The sequence below is a fragment of the Pseudophryne corroboree genome, chromosome 11 (assembly GCF_028390025.1).
Source record: "Pseudophryne corroboree isolate aPseCor3 chromosome 11, aPseCor3.hap2, whole genome shotgun sequence".
NCBI lineage: Eukaryota > Metazoa > Chordata > Amphibia > Anura > Myobatrachidae > Pseudophryne > Pseudophryne corroboree.
In genome coordinates this window covers 320,073,953-320,095,386 of record NC_086454.1, presented here as the reverse complement: position 1 = coordinate 320,095,386, position 21,434 = coordinate 320,073,953, and the positions used below count along the sequence as shown (strand labels likewise).

General features: G+C 48.9%; 1 protein-coding gene across 1 annotated transcript in view; it reads right to left on the bottom strand.

Annotated features, from left to right (window-relative positions):
- GSE1 (Gse1 coiled-coil protein) overlaps positions 1 to 21,434 on the bottom strand; it is a 636,988-nt gene that overhangs the window by 29,759 nt on the left and 585,795 nt on the right. The window contains 1 exon segment of the mRNA XM_063945682.1: positions 1,219 to 1,437. Within this exon segment, the coding sequence (XP_063801752.1) occupies positions 1,219 to 1,437 (219 nt within the window).

The window sequence follows — 21,434 nt, the reverse complement described above, 5'->3', positions numbered from 1 at the left end:
GCCGGGCATGATACTGATAGTTGTCATCCCGCCCGGCGGGATTAGGTATGTAATCCATCGAGACTGGAGACCATGGCAAATGTGAGGAACACAAAACCTGGCACATGCAGTATAGTTCACGTGGAACGTCACTACCAATACAATTTGCCCTTCTAGTACGATCTCAGGAACACTAACAAGAAGCAGATACCATGGAACAAAGGGGCGTGTGCAGCCAAGAGTTCTATCCGAAAAATGCTGAACCCAGACCTGTCAGGCTGTGAACCGCAATTTATACAACAAAAAAGTAACACAACCAGATCACAACTTGGTCACTAAAGAAAGCCTTGTGTGTTTAATTTCTATAATTAATAGCGGTGTCTTCTGCACTTTGACAGTAGGATCTTTGCCGCATGAGTAGAGTACCTCTATCTTATATAGACTAAATGTACGCTTCCAGCAGCGTCGCATCATTACACCAGACCATGTGACCTTGGCCTTATGAAATAAAGCACTTGTGAAGGTATTTTTAGGTTTATTAAATGCATTTCTTTAAATTACAGCATGCAGCTGATTATTATCTATTGTACGGTTATCACAGCCACCTCCTACAATTTCTGGTCCAATTATCACAACAAAGCACTTCAGACTGGAGCACAGTTAACCCTTTATATTACAGATTAGAGGACACATAAATACTGTATTTCAACCATAAGGCAGTAGAACTAAGAATGGTTTGCAATGATTTTTAGACAGCCTAGTACTTCTTATTGTACCGCTCAGAATTTGCTTGGTAAATGATGTTGATATGCAGTAGAACGGTGACAAGGACCTCCGCAGGTGCTAACTGTGCAGACAGAAACCACAGTAACCAATATCTGAGCTGACACAACCTTCTGGGAGAGATGTATTTCATTGCCAAGGAGAGGAAGGGATCGATCTTCACATTGCAATTCCAGAAAATGACTCTTAGCACAAAATACATGCCCCCAATGGCAAATGATCAGGCCTAGCCACAGTGATCCCCGGCCTCTTACCATCGCTGACTGCAGGAAACACAACCTGTGATATTCAGGAGTCGCAGTCTCTCTAGCCTGTAACCTATTCATTAACCCTTGATTTGCAAGCTCTAATGACTTGAGTCTAGAGAGTAGCATCTCCATCGGCAGTGGAGGAGTCCCCACCGCCCACCCACCCACATGGGATGCACACATTGACAAGACACAGGATCCAGCTTACCTCTTGGCTCCTCTGCCTGTTTTGCAAGTTTACGCAGCGCAGCAGCAAAGCTGGAGGAGGGTGCGGACTGGACTGATAACGCGCTGCTGGCCGCCGGGCTGCCATTGGGTACCAGGGAGCCATTGAGAGGGGAGGGAGTGAGGGGGCTGACTGTGGCCGTGGTCCGGGTGGCTGTAGAAAGCATTCCTATGGAAGGTGACTTGGGCTCATGGTTCATGCCTGGAACAAGGGAGAAAAAAAAAAAACATAAAAAGGAAAATAATGCTATTGGTTGAGAATAAAACTAAAAACATATTACAAAAAGGTAGGCTTTACAAACTACAGTGGAAGCATACTGTAAGGACTGGCAGCATTCAGAGGCCGAATAAACCACCATGGTCCTGGCCATCCTCATGCCCTACTTCCAGAGTCACTTATCCACTGAAATCAGAATGGTTTAGCTAAAATCATCATTACAACAAAGTCAGACTTTCAGCCCGGTAGTGGTAGTACACACAACAAGGCACACGGTCCAATGGGTTCTGCAATAAACAGTAGCATGATCTCCCCAAGTTCATTGGAATATACAAAAAATCCACCTTACCCCAAGCTTACCTTGGGCCTGATGTAGAAGTAGGTGCAAATCCAGCTGTATCATAGCGCAGTTTGTCCTGGTGCAAGATTTGCTCCCAACTCTAAATGAGGCCCTTTATGGCGTGGACATACTTGCAAAACATTAAATGGGTCTAAAACACCCCAATACACCACGCGTTTCACCGAACACATCATAAGCTACTTTACAAGTTACAATGACTAAGCGCTATGGTGATTTTGCCTGCTGTATACGAAGTGTCAGGTCAGTCATTTGTAACAGTTTCCCTATATGGGAATGTGTGTGTGTGGCGTACTGTACAGTGTCCCTACAAAAGCTTTTCACAGCAGTCTCCAAGTGGTACCATTTGTGCTACTCATGGGGCCTGCCACACATACCTTGAGCTACAGACAAAACTACCAACAGAACTACCCAGCGAATTGCTCGCCAAGCCTCTAGTGATTACTGTACAAACTCAGACCTTGCACTGATTTATATCCACATAATCATGCCCTACTTAACGTCAACGCGCTGCATGAAGTAGCATTAGGTGCCCATACAAACAAAGTGCTTACATGGGAGTTAGATGCCTCTGGTTCCCAGTAAGACTACCACCGATCGTATATATGGTTACCAATCCATCCCACTCCATATGCACCAACACTTGATACTGAAGAACTGCAATCTGTAATTTACAGTAGCTTGTTCTTACTTGGATACTGATGGATAAAGACATACATGACAAATAACCAACAACACGCAACCCGCATCTGCTAGAGGAACTGTCCACTGGCTGTGGATGAGGAGGTGTCCGCACGTGTACGGGGTTTTCTGTGAGGGAATGAATAGGGGAAAAGTTCTTGAGTAACGTATATAATATTCCTAATAGAGGTAGTACCACGCGCACATAACTTCTCTGAGCAGTGCATTTGGTCTAGGTGGGGTGTGATACACTTCCCTCTAGGTGGTATTGCACAATGATATATACAAATGTCATACAGTGGAATAAAGTCCCCACACCGTCAGTTCCACCATATAAGGTCACACCACCTAGAGTACTAGTCTCAGAAAGTGGAGTAAGATGGACAAGCATTATTTTCCTGCAGACAGATAAGTAACACACATTGGGGTCTATTCTATTCGGCAACTTAAGAATAGCGCCGGGAATTAGCTCCCGACGCTATTCAATTCAGCTGCTAGTGACTCGCAATTGTCGGGAATTCTTCTCTCATCCCCGGGGGATGAGAGAAGAAACCCGACAAAAGTGCTGCCTCGCGGCCGGCGCGAGGCTGATTCTGTCGGGAATCAGCATCGCCGCGGGTAGTTAAGTCGGAGAATGCCCGTTCTCCCGACAAAACTACCTGTTAAGTCAGCGAGAACGGGACATCGCCGACTTAACTGGAGCTGAATTGAATAGTGTCGGGAGCTAATTCCCGGCGCTATTCTTAAGTTGCCGAATAGAATCGACCCCATTGAAATCTGTTGAGTGGTAAAGAAACCTGGCTGCATCTTATCATAACCAGTCTCCATCTGCACGCTTTCTGCCTATCAGTACATAGGCGTATAACTGCTAAGTCAGGAAATGATGGGGCAAGCGGTCCTGCGCTATCAGGAAAGCATGCTTCACCCCAGACGCTCACAACCAGGGTTACAGAATAGGTATAGGGGGAGATGTACTAAGCCTTGAACAGAGTGGAATAGTACCAGCCAATCAGCTCCTAACCATGTTACAGTCTGTATTTGAAAATCCACTTTATAAAACTTTTCAAGGCTAGTACATTTGGGCCAGAATCACTTAAATATAGCTCTGCTGCGTCCAGATCACGGAGCAGTTTCAGGCTGACCTCAGACCGCCCAGTCACGGTCATCCGCTCTAGACACGGCTGGTTACCATTGTGGCTGCTGGGGTGGAAGATTATTATTATTATAGGCTTTTCATGGCAATGGGAGGGAATATAGGGTGACATTTGTCTTTATCAGTAAGAGACGCCATATTATTTCCATGTCCATCATTATGGGAAAACAAAATATATCACAGATTACATAATTGCTGGCTGTCGTCACGCTGGCCCTATCAATGTTTGCAGGTTTCCAGATCACTCCAGTGTGATAGGGCATGTGTCCCCCATCACTTCAAGGTGGAGCGTCTACAGTGCCAGTGTGTCGCCAGAGGGGCGTTTACAGTGCCAGTGTGCTGCCAGAAGGGCGTTCATAGTGCCAGTGTGTCGCCAGAGGGGCGTCTACAGTGCCAGTGTGTCGCCAGAGAGGCGTCTACAGTGCCAGTGTGCTGCCAGAAGGGCGTTCATAGTGCCAGTGTGCTGCCAGAAGGGCGTTCATAGTGCCAGTGTGTCGCCAGAGAGGCGTCTACAGTGCCAGTGTGCTGCCAGAAGGGCGTTCATAGTGCCAGTGTGACTACCATTAATGAAAAGGTAATGACATAAAAGATGAGACATAATGCTTCATACTGCCTAGTGACCTCAGATACAGCGCGATGACATCACTGTTACACACAACACTTCCTTGTTGCCATGTTGGATATTACTTGGATTGGACAATAAGTTTATGCTCACACACAATGGCAATCACTTTCTCTTACATCTACAGTACACAAAGGCCAACAAATGCATAAATAAGGCCAGAGTTGTTATTACCATTAGTGGGAGTACTAGAGGACATCCAGCAGAATACACTATAGGTGAATGATACCACGTCTACTACAGGACAGAGTAACAAGGGTTTCACTAGAGGCGATTGGGCCCAACATCAGTCCCCACATAAGAGCAATCCATCCTGCAGTAACACACCAGTCACGTGTGCGAGACATAGTAAGTGTATCTCCAGCCTCTCTGATACAGCCAGGACACGCACAGCCTGGGAACCGCACACACCGCGGAGGGTCTCCCATTATAGGGACAGTGCTACATTATCCAACTGAACCAGATCTAAAGTGAACTGCTCGTACTCCAACAGGAATACATATTTACTAACGTGGCAGGTTAAAGAGAGAAGGCAATTTAAAAGGACATGAATACATACAGAGTGGAAGCCAGCTGACACACACCCTAAGCCATATACAGCCACAGCTTTAAAGCCTGATCCTCACATCCATAATGAGGGAAAGGAGAGGCAGCCAGGTCCTTCAGCTCAGAAGATCCATCCAGTCACTTCATGCAACAAAAGAGGAAGCAGCAAGAAATGTCCCAGAGGCTAAAGTGCCTGACAACTGCGCGCTCGGAGACCTGATGTGAGCCCGCTCCCGTCTGAGTCACCATGGAATCAAGGAGTCTTGAAAAGGAGACATCTGACCGCTCTAGAGGACAACGGAGGGGGAGAGAAAGAGCTGAACAGGAGCCACATCCAGGGTGAAGGAAGGGGCACACAGCAGCAGTCATTCCGCACAAGGGGCAGAGAGAGAGAGAGAGAGAGAGAGAGAGAGAGAGAGAGAGAGACACTTGGCAACAATAAATGGGAAAGCAGGAGCCGGAGAAAGTCATGGAAAGTGAGATAATGTATGACTAAGGAGAGAGAGAGAGAGAGAGAGAGAGAGAGAGAGAGAGAGAATCACAGCAAGGCTGTAACACAGACAAAGAGATAGGAAGCACATAGTACCAGCTGCCTCGGTCACCTTTACAGAACCGTCCTAAGCATAACCAAAGAGAACCCGGCTTACTATGGAACACAGCAGAGGATGGCTGTCAGAGCTTCTCTCTTCCTCTTTTTTTGGGGTTAACTTCTGAGTCGATGGACTAAAATCGCACACACTCCAAGTAATGGCTCCAGGACACAGCATTATCCTCAGCCAGCGTCCCAGGCTTATCTAACAAAGCAACACCACACTTGCCTTGTGAAAACAAGCTGATACTCAGCCTCCAACAGCTGCCACCAGAGTCACGTGGGCTCACCCCCTCTTCCCCCAGCCAGGCTGCCTGCAGATAACAGTGACCGTTTTGTCATGAGACTCACAGCAGAGGAGTCTATTCAGAGTGTCTGAGGCAGCACTGATCAGGGGGCGACTGACCCCACTGTGTCCTCCCATCTCTTCCCTGGAAAGGAGGAAGGGGGGGAGCGGGGGAGGAATACCTATTAGATACTGGAGGTTCCCCATATTGTCCTCAAATTTTTCAAAACTAAAATAAACTAATACCCCTGCTGAGCAACTGACGGTCATAGGTAATAGATCCCAAAGGACCCTATGACATTATCTGCCACATGTATCCTATTCAACCATTCTGTGGATTCTGCACCTTGCAACTTTAATGTGAATGGTGTGCCCACTGAGAACAGAGTGCCCACAAAAAGTTTCATCCCAAGGGGTTATTTTCCAGGAGCTGCAGCTGTCTGGCCAATGAGCACGCGTCTTTCACCCATCTTCTATGTAGTTCATTCTCTGCCGATAGGATGCATCCAATACAGAAAAGAAACCATTGGTAAATATAGAGCCGCCTGGCATCATTTCCCTGGATGTAAGTGGTTAGAAAAGGAGGCTACGGAGTAATCAGCGCTGGCAGCACGTTGCAGTGTAATGTGTTCAGGTTCTTTGCTGGCAATGGAGAAATGTAAGCAAATCCAATCATGTATATATTTAATACTGCGTGGAAGCTGTCCGTAGCCCACACCCACTCCTGACCCGGCCACCTTCCTACTGACCTGGCCCACAGAACCATAGTGGGCAGATGGCACTAAGTGGGAGACTTGCTGAGCATTATAGTAGGGACAAGACATTTCATTAAAGTAAATTTGTTACAACTATTGTTACGTGTTGGGACATGTAATGTATACAGTGAGTAGTATGCGGACAATTGCTACAGACTGTACTCTGCGGTTCCTTTGCACTGTGATGACCAGGTACCTTACCGGTCACCTAGATTACAGATATAGACAGACAGAAAGAGCACATGGCAAGTCCTTTTGTAGCCACTTAGCTTATGGGATGACCCCGCTGACCGACGGGTCTGTAAAATAGGTTTCCTGCAGTGACAGGGACAGACTGCCTGTCTCTCCAGCCATCATCCTGATACTTCAGTATAAACAGCACTTTCTGTAGGTGGCAGACGTTTTATATGACCAGGGTGCCTTAGCTAATGACAAGCCCAAATGCCAGAGGTTTATTCATGGATTGCAAAGTTCCTGAACTCGAAATGATACAAGATGCGTGAGAAACATCAACCAGTGCCACAGCTATGAGACATGGCAGATAACTTCCCATCGTTTTATAGTGCAGCACAAAACCACGTCGGGTCAGAATGCACCAAAACGCTGCAGCTATCTAACCAGCGTAACTCTCTGCAGGATGAGGAGGTACATTAGCAAGGACATAAGGGGTAATTCTGAGTTGATCGCAGCAGCAAGTTTATTAGCAATTGGGCAAAACCATGTGCACTGCAGGGGGGGGGGGGGCAGATATAACATGTGCAGAGAGAGTTAGATTTGGGTGGGGTGTGTTCAAACTGAAATCTAAATTGCAGTGTAAAAATAAAGCAGCCAGTATCTACCCTGCACAGAAACAAAATAACCCACCCAAATCTAACTCTCTCTGCACATGTTACATCTGCCTCCCCTGCAGTGCACATGGTTTTGCCCAATTGCTATCAAACTTGCTGCTGCGATCAACTCAGAATTAGGCCCATAGTGAGCACAGGAGTCACTTCTGGAGCGCACTGGCAAAGCATCAATATTACTGTGATGCTCTGTCGGCCACGGCAACCAGCGCAGGTCCTGCATACAGAATACTGAATTTCTCTGTGGCCCGCGGGTCACACTAGGAGTCATAGTCTCAGGAGAACGAAGGAGGTTCATCAGAGTCCACCAATCGCCAGAAGAGAAGGCAGAACCTTGCAGCTACATTAATCTCCCAATGACTGGACCAGCTGCACTTGTCATGGCAAATCATCCATGCAGCACGGCTCTGCCGTGAAATATGTACAAGCCGGCAGAGGCCGCCGGATCTCAGGAGACAAGTCATCTCTTGCACTGGACCTCTGGGAGCAGCCATACGCCGTATATAATGAACATCCTGGAGGGAGGCTACGGGGAGGGACTTGCTTAAAACAAAAAAACACAAATATTACATAAAAAATAAAAAAAAAGGTTTAAATGTAATGAATATGTAGCTTGTGCTGCTGTGCTCGAGTTTTACCATGCCAATTATATTCCCTTCAGTTCTGCCAATCAGCTAGACAGCACAGCAGCGGGCAGCACAGCACAATCAGCTAGACAGCACAGCAGCGGGCAGCACAGCACAATCAGCTAGACAGCACAGCAGCGGGCGGAATGCAGCACAATCAGCTAGACAGCACAGCAGCGGGCAGCACAGCACAATCAGCTAGACAGCACAGCAGCGGGCGGGATGCAGCACAATCAGCTAGACAGCACAGCAGCGGGCGGGATGCAGCACAATCAGCTACACAGCACAGCAGCGGGCAGCACAGCACAATCAGCTAGACAGCACAGCAGCGGGCAGCACAGCACAATCAGCTAGACAGCACAGCAGCGGGCGGGATGCAGCACAATCAGCTAGACAGCACAGCAGCGGGCAGCACAGCACAATCAGCTAGACAGCACAGCAGCGGGCGGAATGCAGCAATGGACGTTTGCAGTCTATTCTACCTACGCCACATAATGCCTTCAAGCAACTTATTACAACCGTGCTTTTATAGTATGTTTTGGGGCTTTTTAAACTAAAATATCTTCACCAGATTCCGATGATGTTCTAGGTCCAATTATAGGGATTAACTTTCACAAACGCCATTTCCGCAGTGTTCTATTTCCATTTATAAAGCGATACGCAGGATGTCACAGGGAAATGAGAACATTCAGGAGGAAGCAGCGATATTGCTGAGCGCCAGCTACAAGTACCCGCCACAGTGATAGCGCCAGCTACAAGTACCCGCCACAGTGACAGCGCCAGCTACAAGTACCCGCCACAGTGACAGCGCCAGCTACAAGTACCCGCCACAGTGACAGCGCCAGCTACAAGTACCCGCCACAGTGACAGCGCCAACTACAAGTACCCGCCACAGTGATAGCGCCAGCTACAAGTACTCGCCACAGTGATAGCGCCAACTACAAGTATTCGCCACAGTGACAGCGCCAGCTACAAGTACCCGCCACAGTGACAGCGCCAGCTACAAGTACCCGCCACAGTGACAGCGCCAGCTACAAGTACCCGCCAGTGACAGCGCCAGCTACAAGTACCCGCCAGTGACAGCGCCAACTACAAGTACCCGCCACAGTGACAGCGCCAGCTACAAGTACCCGCCACAGTGATAGCGCCAACTACAAGTATTCGCCACAGTGATAGCGCCAGCTACAAGTACCCGCCACAGTGACAGCGCCAGCTACAAGTACCCGCCACAGTGACAGCGCCAGCTACAAGTACCCGCCACAGTGACAGCGCCAGCTACAAGTACCCGCCACAGTGACAGCGCCAGCTACAAGTACCCGCCACAGTGATAGCGCCAGCTACAAGTACTCGCCACAGTGACAGCGCCAACTACAAGTACCCGCCACAGTGATAGCGCCAGCTACAAGTACTCGCCACAGTGACAGCGCCAACTACAAGTACCCGCCACAGTGATAGCGCCAGCTACAAGTACTCGCCACAGTGACAGCGCCAACTACAAGTACCCGCCACAGTGATAGCGCCAACTACAAGTACTCGCCACAGTGACAGCGCCAACTACAAGTACTCGCCACAGTGACAGCGCCAACTACAAGTACTCGCCACAGTGACAGCGCCAGCTACAAGTACCCGCCACAGTGATAGCGCCAACTACAAGTACTCGCCACAGTGACAGCGCCAACTACAAGTACTCGCCACAGTGACAGCGCCAACTACAAGTACTCGCCACAGTGACAGCGCCAGCTACAAGTACCCGCCACAGTGACAGCGCCAACTACAAGTACTCGCCACAGTGATAGCGCCAGCTACAAGTACTCGCCACAGTGATAGCGCCAGCTACAAGTACCCGCCACAGTGATAGCGCCAGCTACAAGTACTCGCCACAGTGATAGCGCCAGCTACAAGTACTCGCCACAGTGACAGCGCCAGCTACAAGTACTCGCCACAGTGACAGCGCCAGCTACAAGTACTCGCCACAGTGATAGCGCCAGCTACAAGTACTCGCCACAGTGACAGCGCCAGCTACAAGTGCTTCATAAATATCGCTTAGGTCCACAAAAGGTCTTCATTCATTCTAGTAGGCGACAGGTGCATCTGCCTACCAAGAACACCCACAATCTCCTGGACGGCCAGCAGGGAACGCTGCAGACACAGAGCAGCTGTAGATGGATTAGCGCCGCGCAAGAGCTAAATGAGGAAGCAACAACTAAGAGCGGATTAGTGAAAGGGAATGAGGCTGGATATGCAGAGCTGCCTCATTAGAGGGAAGTGATGAGTGAGCTGATAAAACAGGCAGCGCCATCAGTATACCACACATATTATAGACCTACAGTGCTCCCTAACATTAGATCTCCACATTGAAACACAATACAATTTTAACGCCTTTATTTATTACCAATTATTTATATAGCGCACACATATTCTGCAGCGCTGTACAAAGAATATTTGCCCATTCACATCAGTCCCTGCCCCAGTGGAGCTTACAATCTATATTCCCTATCACATGAACATACACACACATTCACACTAGGGTTTTGTTGGGAGCCAGTTAACCTACCAGTATATTTTTGGGGGATTGTGGGAGGAAAGCCACGCAAGTACGGGGAGAATATACAAACTCCACACAGTTAGAGCCATGGTGGGAATTGAACCCATGACCTCAGTGCTGTGAGGCAGTAATGCTAACCATTACACCATCCGTGCTGCCCAGACTGCACCAGTACATTACACATAATTATTAATACTAACATGAAATCTAATCCAAGGTTACTGTTTCTGGAGAGACCTTCACCGTGGACACATGTGGAAACATGCCAGCCTCTGTGTATCAGTAGTCACATAGTTCATGCAGGTTCATCTTCCCTGCCCTCACCCTGTCTTATCACACACATTGGGTACGATATGCCGGCGGTCAGAAAACCGTCCGCAGCATCCTGATGCTTAGAATCCCGATAGGGTCTAGTTAAGTATACTTACCTGCCCCCCTAACCTGAACCCTCCCTTTCTGCAGCCTAAACCTGCTCCTCCCACCGGTGGTGCCTAAACTTAACCCTCTTCTCGCAACCGAACCCTCCCTCCCCCAGAGCCTAAACCTAGCCCCCATCTCCTCAGTCTAACCCTCCCCCCACTGCCTAAACATAACCTCCACAACCACCCACCCCGGCTTATTTGAGTGCTATCGAGATAAATGCTCGGTCGGAAATCCGGCGCCGGTATTTCAACCAGGTCCCGATCACACACAGCGGCCCGTGGATACATTATTATTATCAGCATTTATTTATAAGGCGACGCAAATTTTTGCAGCATCATACATACAGTAGCAGAAGAAACAAAACAGGGTAAACAAGGTAAGTGTAGGCAGAGATATAGTGTATGTGCTGAGCTACTGAGCCTTGGGGAGAGGGATGAAAAGAAGGAGGGCCCTGCTCCAGGGAGTTTACAATCTAACAGGGGAAGGTAGAGTCATGGGGGAGAGGATTAGGGATGGAGGAGAGAGCACTGGGATCAGGGAGGCTATGATAAAGAGGCAGGTTTTTAGGTAGAATCTGGGGAGAGTCTGACAGAGCATTCCATAATGTGGGGGCAGCAGAGGACAAGCCTTGAAGGTGGGAGTGGAAAGTGGTAATCAGCAGAGAGAGGGCAGTCACCGGCTGACCGTAGAAGGAGAGAGGGGGTGTGGAGGGAAATGAGGTTGAAGATGTAGGAGGGAGAGGAGAGTGGGAGAGGTTTATACACAAGGGTGATTTGAGACTAGATCCTGTGAACTTCTAATGATAGGTTCCTGTCTTCTGGGCCAGTTCACCACCACTGACCATGTACCCCAATGGCCTGTAACCCTTGCTGGCAGACCTTTTTAGAGCGCAACCTGTCAGTGACATCACAGAAAGAATTAAACAGCTTCCCCCATGGCTGGCAATGGGCAGTTGGTGCAGGTTATTCCCCAAATAAATATACACCGCGCAGAGACATTCTGTGGGGAAACACTGCTTATCGCACTGCGATGCAACAGTAAAACCTGGCATGCATTACAAGTGGTCACATTTTAAATATGCCTTCACAAAACACAATTAAAAGATACATTTTATCTGAGCAGCAGAGGTATTTGCTGCTGTTGAGGTACAAACAACCATATTGGAACTGTTGGATCAAGTGGACACTGAGAATGAACCATAACTTGCATCTCCTCGCTGGTCCATCTACCAGAACATAGCCATCACACCAGGGACTGATCAGCATTAAAGCCCAGTGCACAGATTAAGGAGCTATTGCTCAGGGCTCGTTAATGGCTGAGAAGGTCCCACTTCAACAAGTGTCTGAGCAATGCATTGCTAATTGGTAGCGGTGCACTAATGATGCAGTATACATGTACATAGCCACAGCCTGGTCTGTGTGTAAGCTGCACCTCTCTGCTGGCTCTCTTCCTTACCATTCTCCCCTCCAAGAGCAATCACTAATCAGCACTTTGCCTGCCTCCTGCAGATTTAGTAATTACTGTCTCCTTTCATCCACAGCTCCTCTGACACCAGACCTCAGGCCCACTACCTCCCTTCTCTGTAATTACAAGCTAATAGTTTCAAGGGTTTCTCCCCTATCCCCCTCCCTGACGGGTCCCAGTTCAAGCACCAATTCCCTCCTCCGCCTCCACCCACCCCCTGATTCTGCTCCGCTCTCCTGACTAATGATACCCTACAATGTACATCACAGCTTGAGCGAGGGTTAAGTCACAAGAGTGCCAGAACAGCTTGTAATACCCTTCATCAGCGCTGCACACATTTCTGCACAGGCCACAAAAGTCACCCTTTCACTGCCAAAGAAAAGACTAGCAGCACATTGCAAAACCCAGCACTGATGGAAAGAAACCCCTCTGAGCTCACAGACAGGAACAGTGAGGAGTGGGAGTGAGGGTGCAGCTGGTAATGGAAATGCAAGGGAAGCTGGTATCCTTCCATTGTTGTGAAATAAGGAGGTTGAGCATTCGAGAAAAACCACAGATGACTGGTCAGCAGCGCCAACACATTCCATATAATACCCTTCAGGTTATACCACATTACAAAAGGGAAGAACTAGATATATTGTAGGCCCAAAGGTAAAAGTTTCTAGGGACACTATGGTGAAAAATATATAGAACACATGTAACAGCTGCACTCCCTGCACCTATGGTAGCTACACCCTGTATGTAACACATGTAACTGTGACAGGGAAGGTGGCCCCTCTCAGCTCTGGGCCCCAGAGCAGCTGCACTCCCTGCACCTATGGTAGCTACACCCTTGCTCTGATTGGTTGCTGCACATTTGGTTCATATTACTGGCTACAAACAGAAATGGGTGTTGATAAATCTATTTCAATTCTCTCTTCCTTCTGTTTTTGTCTCCTCCCAGTCATTTGCATAGCAGATCGCTGGCTAGACAAATGGCCACCAGGAAGGTAACATAACAGAGAGGTCAGTGATTGAAAACCTACATATTCATGAACTGAAGAGCGCACAAAACATGTAGCTTTTATGTGCCGGCAAATCTGAACACGCTTTTACCTGTAATATTGTACCTGGTAAAGGAACATTCACAGATCATACATGCACAATGCACAACCTACACGCCAAAGGGTTTAAACCGAAACATGGTTTGTGTCTGTTGCGCTGGATCTGGCCGGAATGGTTCTATCCCTCGGCACGAGGCTACAGTCCCATTATCACGCTGCATATGACTCTCGGATGATGCCATGCAAAGCAGCGAGGCTCTGTACAAGACACTCATTGTATACAGAGCCTCTGGCATGTTCCCGTCTGCCGACACCTCATCTCGTGTCCTCTGCTTCAGGTGTGGATGGTGGAACACAAATCCCCCTATCTATCACACCAGGCACGGTGTATCACAAGGGACGATAATATTAGGGTGCATCCAGCCACTAAGGACTTAAAGCAGACTTTCCAAAACCAAACAGGCAGTGCCCAGTTAATGCTAGGGGGGGGGGGGGGGGAAACATTACCAATAGCAGACATTAAACAAATCGGGCCGTCTCCTGTCCTATCAGGATACAACAATACCATACTGGAGAACCCAGCCGCTTTCAGACTGAGAGATGAAATCCATTCTAATCACGCAAACAGCAGGTAGCAAGAAACACCTCCCCAGCTAAGCTCCACCAGAAGGAGATTGTGTATCTATATCTAGCTGGTGCTACTGTCCATGTCCCTACCAGATCTCTCATCTGGGGAAAAATAAGAATTTACTTACCGATAATTCTATTTCTCGGAGTCCGTAGTGGATGCTGGGGTTCCTGAAAGGACCATGGGGAATAGCGGCTCCGCAGGAGACAGGGCACAAAAAGTAAAGCTTTAGGATCAGGTGGTGTGCACTGGCTCCTCCCCCTATGACCCTCCTCCAAGCCTCAGTTAGGATACTGTGCCCGGACGAGCGTACACAATAAGGAAGGATTTTGAATCCCGGGTAAGACTCATACCAGCCACACCAATCACACTGTACAACCTGTGATCTGAACCCAGTTAACAGTATGATAACAGCGGAGCCTCTGAAAAGATGGCTCACAACAATAATAACCCGATTTTTGTAACTATGTACAAGTATTGCAGATAATCCGCACTTGGGATGGGCGCCCAGCATCCACTACGGACTCCGAGAAATAGAATTATCGGTAAGTAAATTCTTATTTTCTCTATCGTCCTAGTGGATGCTGGGGTTCCTGAAAGGACCATGGGGATTATACCAAAGCTCCCAAACGGGCGGGAGAGTGCGGATGACTCTGCAGCACCGAATGAGAGAACTCCAGGTCCTCCTTAGCCAGGGTATCAAATTTGTAGGATTTTACAAACGTGTTTGCCCCTGACTAAGTAGCCGCTCGGCAAAGTTGTAAAGCCGAGACCCCTCGGGCAGCCGCCCAAGATGAGCCCACCTTCCTTGTGGAATGGGCATTTACATATTTTGGCTGTGGCAGGCCTGCCACAGAATGTGCAAGCTGAATTGTATTACACATCCAACTAGCAATAGTCTGCTTAGAAGCAAGAGCACCCAGTTTGTTGGGTGCATACAGGATAACAGCAAGTCAGTTTTCCTGACTCCAGCCGTCCTGGAACCTATATTTTCAGGGCCCTGACAACATCTAGCAACTTGGAGTCCTCCAAGTCCTTAGTAGGCGCAAGGCACCACAATAAGCTGGTTCAGGTGAAACACTGACACCACCTTAGGGAGAGAACTGGGGACGAGTCCGCAGCTCTGCCCTGTCCGAATGGACAAACAGATATGGGCTTTTTTGAGAAAAAAACCACCAATTTGACACTCGCCTGGCCCAGGCCAGGGCCAAGAGCATGGTCACTTTTCATGTGAGATGCTTCAAATCCACAGATTTGACTGGTTTTAAACCAATGTGATTTGAGGAATCCCAGAACTACGTTGAGATCCCACAGTGCCACTGGAGGCACAAAAGGGGGTTGTATATGCAATACTCCCTTGACAAACTTCTGGACTTCAGGAACTGAAGCCAATTCTTTCTGGAAGAAAATCGACAGGGCCGAAATTTGAACCTTAATGGACCCCAATTTGAGGCCCATAGACACTCCTGTTTGCAGGAAATGCAGGAATCGACCGAGTTGAAATTTCTTCGTGGGGCCTTCCTGGCCTCACACCACGCAACATATTTTCGCCCCATGTGGTGATAATGTTGTGCGGTCACCTCCTTCCTGGCTTTGACCAGGGTAGGAATGACCTCTTCCGGAATGCCTTTTTCCCTTAGGATCCGGCGTTCCACCGCCATGCCGTCAAACGCAGCTGCGGTAAGTCTTGGAACAGACATGGTACTTGCTGAAGCAAGTCCCTTCTTAGCGGCAGAGGCCATAAGTCCTCTGTGAGCATCTCTTGAAGTTCCGGGTACCAAGTCCATCTTGGCCAATCCGGAGCCATGAGTATAGTTCTTACTCCTCTACGTCTTATAATTCTCAGTACCTTAGGTATGAGAAGCAGAGGAGGGAACACATACACCGACTGGTACACCCACGGTGTTACCAGAACGTCCACAGCTATTGCCTGAGGGTCTCTTGACCTGGCGCAATACCTGTCCCGTTTTTTGTTCAGATGGGACGCCATCATGTCCACCTTTGGTATTTCCCAACGGTTCACAATCATGTGGAAAAACTTCCCGATGAAGTTTCCACTCTCCCGGGTGGAGGTCGTGCCTGCTGAGGAAGTCTGCTTCCCAGTTTCCATTCCCGGAATGAAACACTGCTGACAGTGCTATCACATGATTTTCCGCCCAGCGAAAAGTCCTTGCAGTTTTTGCCATTGCCCTCCTGCTTCTTGTGCCGCCCTGTCTGTTTACGTGGGCGACTGCCGTGATGTTTTTCCCACTGGATCAATACCGGCTGACCTTGAAGCAGAGGTCTTGCTAAGCTTAGAGCATTATAAAATTACCCTTAGCTCCAGTATATTTATGTGGAGAAAAATCTCCAGACTTGATCACACTCCCTGGAAATTTTTTCCTTGTGTGACTGCTCCCCAGCCTCTCGGGCTGGCCTCCGTGGTCACCAGCATCCAATCCTGAATGCCGAATCTGCGGCCCTCTAGAAGATGAGCACTCTGTAACCACCACAGGAGAGACACCCTTGTCCTTGGATATAGGGTTATCCGCTGATGCATCTGAAGATGTGATCCGGACCATTTGTCCAGCAGATCCCACTGAAAAGTTCTTGCGTGAAATCTGCCGAATGGAATTGCTTCGTAGGAAGCCTCTTTTCCTGGTTTTAGGAGGTTCCTGACTAGCTCGGATAACTCCCTGGCTTTCTCTTCCGGGAGAAACACCTTTTTCTGGACTGTGTCCAGAATCATCCCTAGGCACAGCAGACGTGTCGTCGGGAACAGCTGCGATTTTGGAATATTTAGAATCCACCCGTGCTGTTGTAGCAGTATCCGAGATAGTGCTACTCCGACCTCCAACTGTTCCCTGGACTTTGCCCTTATCAGGAGATCGTCCAAGTAAGGGATAATTAAGACGCCTTTTCTTTGAAGAAGAATCATAATTTCGGCCATTACCTTGGTAAAGACCCGGGGTGCCGTGGACAATCCAAACGGCAGCGTCTGAAACTGATAGTGACAGTTCTGTACCACGAACCTGAAGTACCCTTAGTGAGAAGGGCAAATTTGGGACATGGAGGTAAGCATCCCTGATGTCCCGGGACACTATATAGTCCCCTTCTTCCTGGTTCGTTATCACTGCTCTGAGTGACTCCATCTTGATTTGAACCTTTGTAAGTGTTCAAATTTTTTTAGATTTAGAATAGGTCTCACCTAGCCTTCTGGCTTCAGTACCACAATATAGTGTGGAATAATACCCCTTTCCTTGTTGTAGGAGGGGTAATTTGATTATCACCTGCTGGGAATACAGCTTGTGAATTGTTTCCCATACTGCCTCCTTGTCGGAGGGAGACCTTGGTAAAGCAGACTTCAGGAGCCTGCGAGGGGGAAACGTCTCGACATTCCAATCTGTACCCCTGGGATACTACTTGTAGGATCCAGGGGTCCTGTACGGTCCCAGCGTCATGCTGAGAGCTTGGCAGAAGCGGTGGAAGGCTTCTGTTCCTGGGAATGGGCTGCCTGCTGCAGTCTTCTTCCCTTTCCTCTATCCCTGGGCAGATATGACTCTTATAGGGACGAAAGGACTGAGGCTGAAAAGACGGTGTCTTTTTCTGCAGAGATGTGACTTAGGGTAAAAACGGTGGATTTTCCAGCAGTTGCCGTGGCCACCAGGTCCGATGGACCGACCCCAAATAACTCCTCTTCCTTTATACGGCAATACACCTTTGTGCCGTTTGGAATCTGCATCACCTGACCACTGTCGTGTCCATAAACATCTTGTGGCAGATATGGACATCGCACTTACTCTTGATGCCAGAGTGCAAATATCCCTCTGTGCATCTCGTATATATAGAAATGCATCCTTTAAATGCTCTATAGTCAATAAAATACTGTCCCTGTCAAGGGTATCAATATTTTTAGTCAGGGAATCCGACCAAGCCACCCCAGCTCTGCACATCCAGGCTGAGGCGATCGCTGGTCGCAGTATAACACCAGTATGTGTGTATATACTTTTTATGATATTTTCCAGCCTCCTGTCAGCTGGCTCCTTGAGGACGGCCCTATCTATAGACGGTACCGCCACTTGTTTTGATAAGCGTGTGAGCGCCTTATCCACCCCAAGGGGTGTTTCCCAACGCGCCCTAACTTCTGGCGGGAAAGGGTATACCGCCAATAACTTTCTATCGGGGGGAACCCACGCATCATCACACACTTCCTTTAATTTATCTGATTCAGGAAAAACTACAGGTAGTTTTTTCACATCCCACATAATACCCTCTTTTGTGGTACTTGTAGTATCTGAAATATGTAACACCTCCTTCATTGCCCTTAACATGTAACGTGTGGCCCTAAAGGGAAATACGTTTGTTTCTTCACCGTCGACACTGAAATCAGTGTCCGTGTCTGTGTCTGTCGACCGACTGAGGTAAAAGGACGTTTTAACGCCCCTGACGGTGTTTGAGACGCCTGGACAGGTACTAATTTGTTTGCCAGCCGTCTCATGTCGCCAACCGACCTTGCAGCGTGTTGACATTATCACGTAATTCCATAAATAAGCCATCCATTCCGGTGTCGACTCCCTAGAGAGTGACATCACCATTACAGGCAATTTGCTCCGCCTCCTCACCAACATCGTCCTCATACATGTCGACACACACGTACCGACATATAGCACACACACACAGGGAATGCTCTGATAGAGGACAGGACCCCACTAGCCCCTTGGGGAGACAGAGGGAGAGTTTGCCAGCACACACCAAAGCGCTATATTTTACAGGGATAGCCTTATAATAAGTGCTCCCTTATAGCTGCTTTTATAAAATCACAATTTCGCCAAATTTTGCCCCCCCCTCTCTTGATTTAACCCTGTTTCTGTAGTGCAGTGCAGGGGAGAGCCTGGGAGCCTTCCTGACCAGCGGAACTGTGTGAGGAAATGGCGCTGTGTGCTGAGGAGATAGGCCCCGCCCCCTTTTCGGCGGGCTCGTCTCCCGCTTAAAAATGGATTCTGGCAGGGGTTAAATATCTCCATATAGCCCCGGAGGCTATATGTGAGGTATTTTTTGCCAAAAAAAGGATTTTCATTGCTGCCCAGGGCGCCCCCCCCCAGCGCCCTGCACCCTCAGTGACTGCCGTGTGAAGTGTGCTGAGAGCAATGGCGCACAGCTGCAGTGCTGTGCGCTACCTTAAGAAGACTGAGGAGTCTTCTGCCGCCGATTCTGGACCTTCTTCTCTTTTCAGCATCTGCAAGGGGGCCGGCGGCGAGGCTCCGGTGACCATCCAGGCTGTACCTGTGATCGTCCCTCTGAAGCTAATGTCCAGTAGCCAAAGAAGCCAATCCATCCTGCACGCAGGTGAGTTCACTTCTTCTCCCCTAAGTCCCTCGATGCAGTGATCCTGTTGCCAGCAGGACTCACTGTAAAATAAAAAACCTAAGCTAAACTTTTCTAAGCAGCTCTTTAGGAGAGCCACCTAGATTGCACCCTTCTCGGCCGGGCACAAAAACCTAACTGAGGCTTGGAGGAGGGTCATAGGGGGAGGAGCCAGTGCACACCACCTGATCCTAAAGCTTTACTTTTTGTGCCCTGTCTCCTGCGGAGCCGCTATTCCCCATGGTCCTTTCAGGAACCCCAGCATCCACTAGGACGATAGAGAAATGCTGTGATATGAGCACATAGTGGCCGGATCCCCTACAGAATGGCCACACACAGCAGGTTTAGCCGATGCCATATGGAACACTGACAGCTCAGAGGCAAAAGCTTACGGTGGCAGAGGATTTGGCGGCCTATTCTCACTGGCCTATGAATAGCCGTTTAGTCTAAAGTGGCCTGAAATGACCAGATTGGTTGTGACAAATATCAGCTGTTCCATTATAGTGCCAATCATTCTCCAATAGTGTGTAATTAAATGTGCATGTCGCTAAATGAGACAATTGCTCCTACGTAGCTCCAGCCTCTTTTGATATCGACGGGATGGTGCAAAAAATTTCATTCGCACGGGCGTTCACAAGGTGATTGACAGGAGGAGACCGTTTGTGGGTGGTAACTGACTGTTTATTGGGAGTGTCCAGAAAAACACAGGCGTTCCCAAGCGTTTTCAGGGAGGGTGTCAGAAGGCAGCTCCTGCCCCGATCTGTAGGAGTAAGTCCTGGGCTGAGCACAGACTGAACGTGGTGGATTCTTGCAGCTCGGCGTATACATGGGATCGCACACTTGCATGGCGAATTTACACTCCCCCTGCAGGCGGCGACTATCTGAACGCAGGACAGCAATGTTAGCAGCCCAGCGATCAGGTGTGAATCGCCCCCATAGTTCGCTTTCTATAGGGCTGCTTTGGTGCCAGCTCCTCCTCAGCTTCAGCTTTGCACACATTACTTTACAGCATTTTATAATCTGCCCCCATTTGTCCACCTCTAATTAACACAACCACTGTTAAGACCACACTGGGGAAACAAGGGTGAGAGGGGCGAAACCTCCGCCACAGTGATGTTGGCCTAGTTTAAGGGAAGCCCCCGCCTGGACTCCCTTACTTCTGTTCTGTAACAACAAGGTAGGTCAACGGGAATGACATCTGCTGCAAATGACTACACAAAGGGGTTAACACAAGCTCAAAGCAGCCAGGCAGACATCTGTGTGGATCAATACCTGTCAGGACAATACGGGTAAACAGGAGCAGAGAGCATCTCTCAGGGGCACAGAGGTGCTGATTAGTCGCTGGCCCAGCAGCCAATTTACCGCTCCAGAGCCAGAGAGTCCAGGAACACACCTCGTACTCTGCAGGTGCCCCATGACGCAGGGACTGAAGGTGTGTACAGACAGAAGTCACCCACCGCCCAATGCACAGATACATACGAAGATTCACACTCCTGTACATAAACTATTCATGGATTGGAGTCTTCGTGGATGGAATACATAATGATTGGTGGCGGAGGGAGACACACAGCAGGGTTAGGTACCTCCAGGGCATGCAAGGGAAAATAAGAGGGAGTGGGGGCTGTGCTGCTTATCTCTGGCTAAGGGGAGGGGGCGGCTATATTCTCTTCAGCTCTCTGTCACACACATTCCAATTAACTTCTCCACAATAGGATCAGGAGAGCAGACACAGCGGGTCTCTGGCATCTGTGATGTGCCCTGCAGGCAGGACAGGGGGTGGGGGGTACCTCTTGGTATCTACCACCCAGCAATCACCATTGGCTTTGTAATGCTGCTTGGCCCAATGGTTGGACATACCCATCATCTTACTGTGCCAGGGCGACCGCCTGCTCCCCCTTTACTGAATTAGATGTATAAAGGGAGCGCGGGCTGTGGCGAGCACGTTACGGACACTTATAAGAACGCAGACGACTTCCCAGCAGGACTCCCTGAATAAATGCCTCATTTCTCACCCCATACACTGCTGACCTATACAACCAAATCAGTCCTCATCATGATCTAATCTGCTCCACACC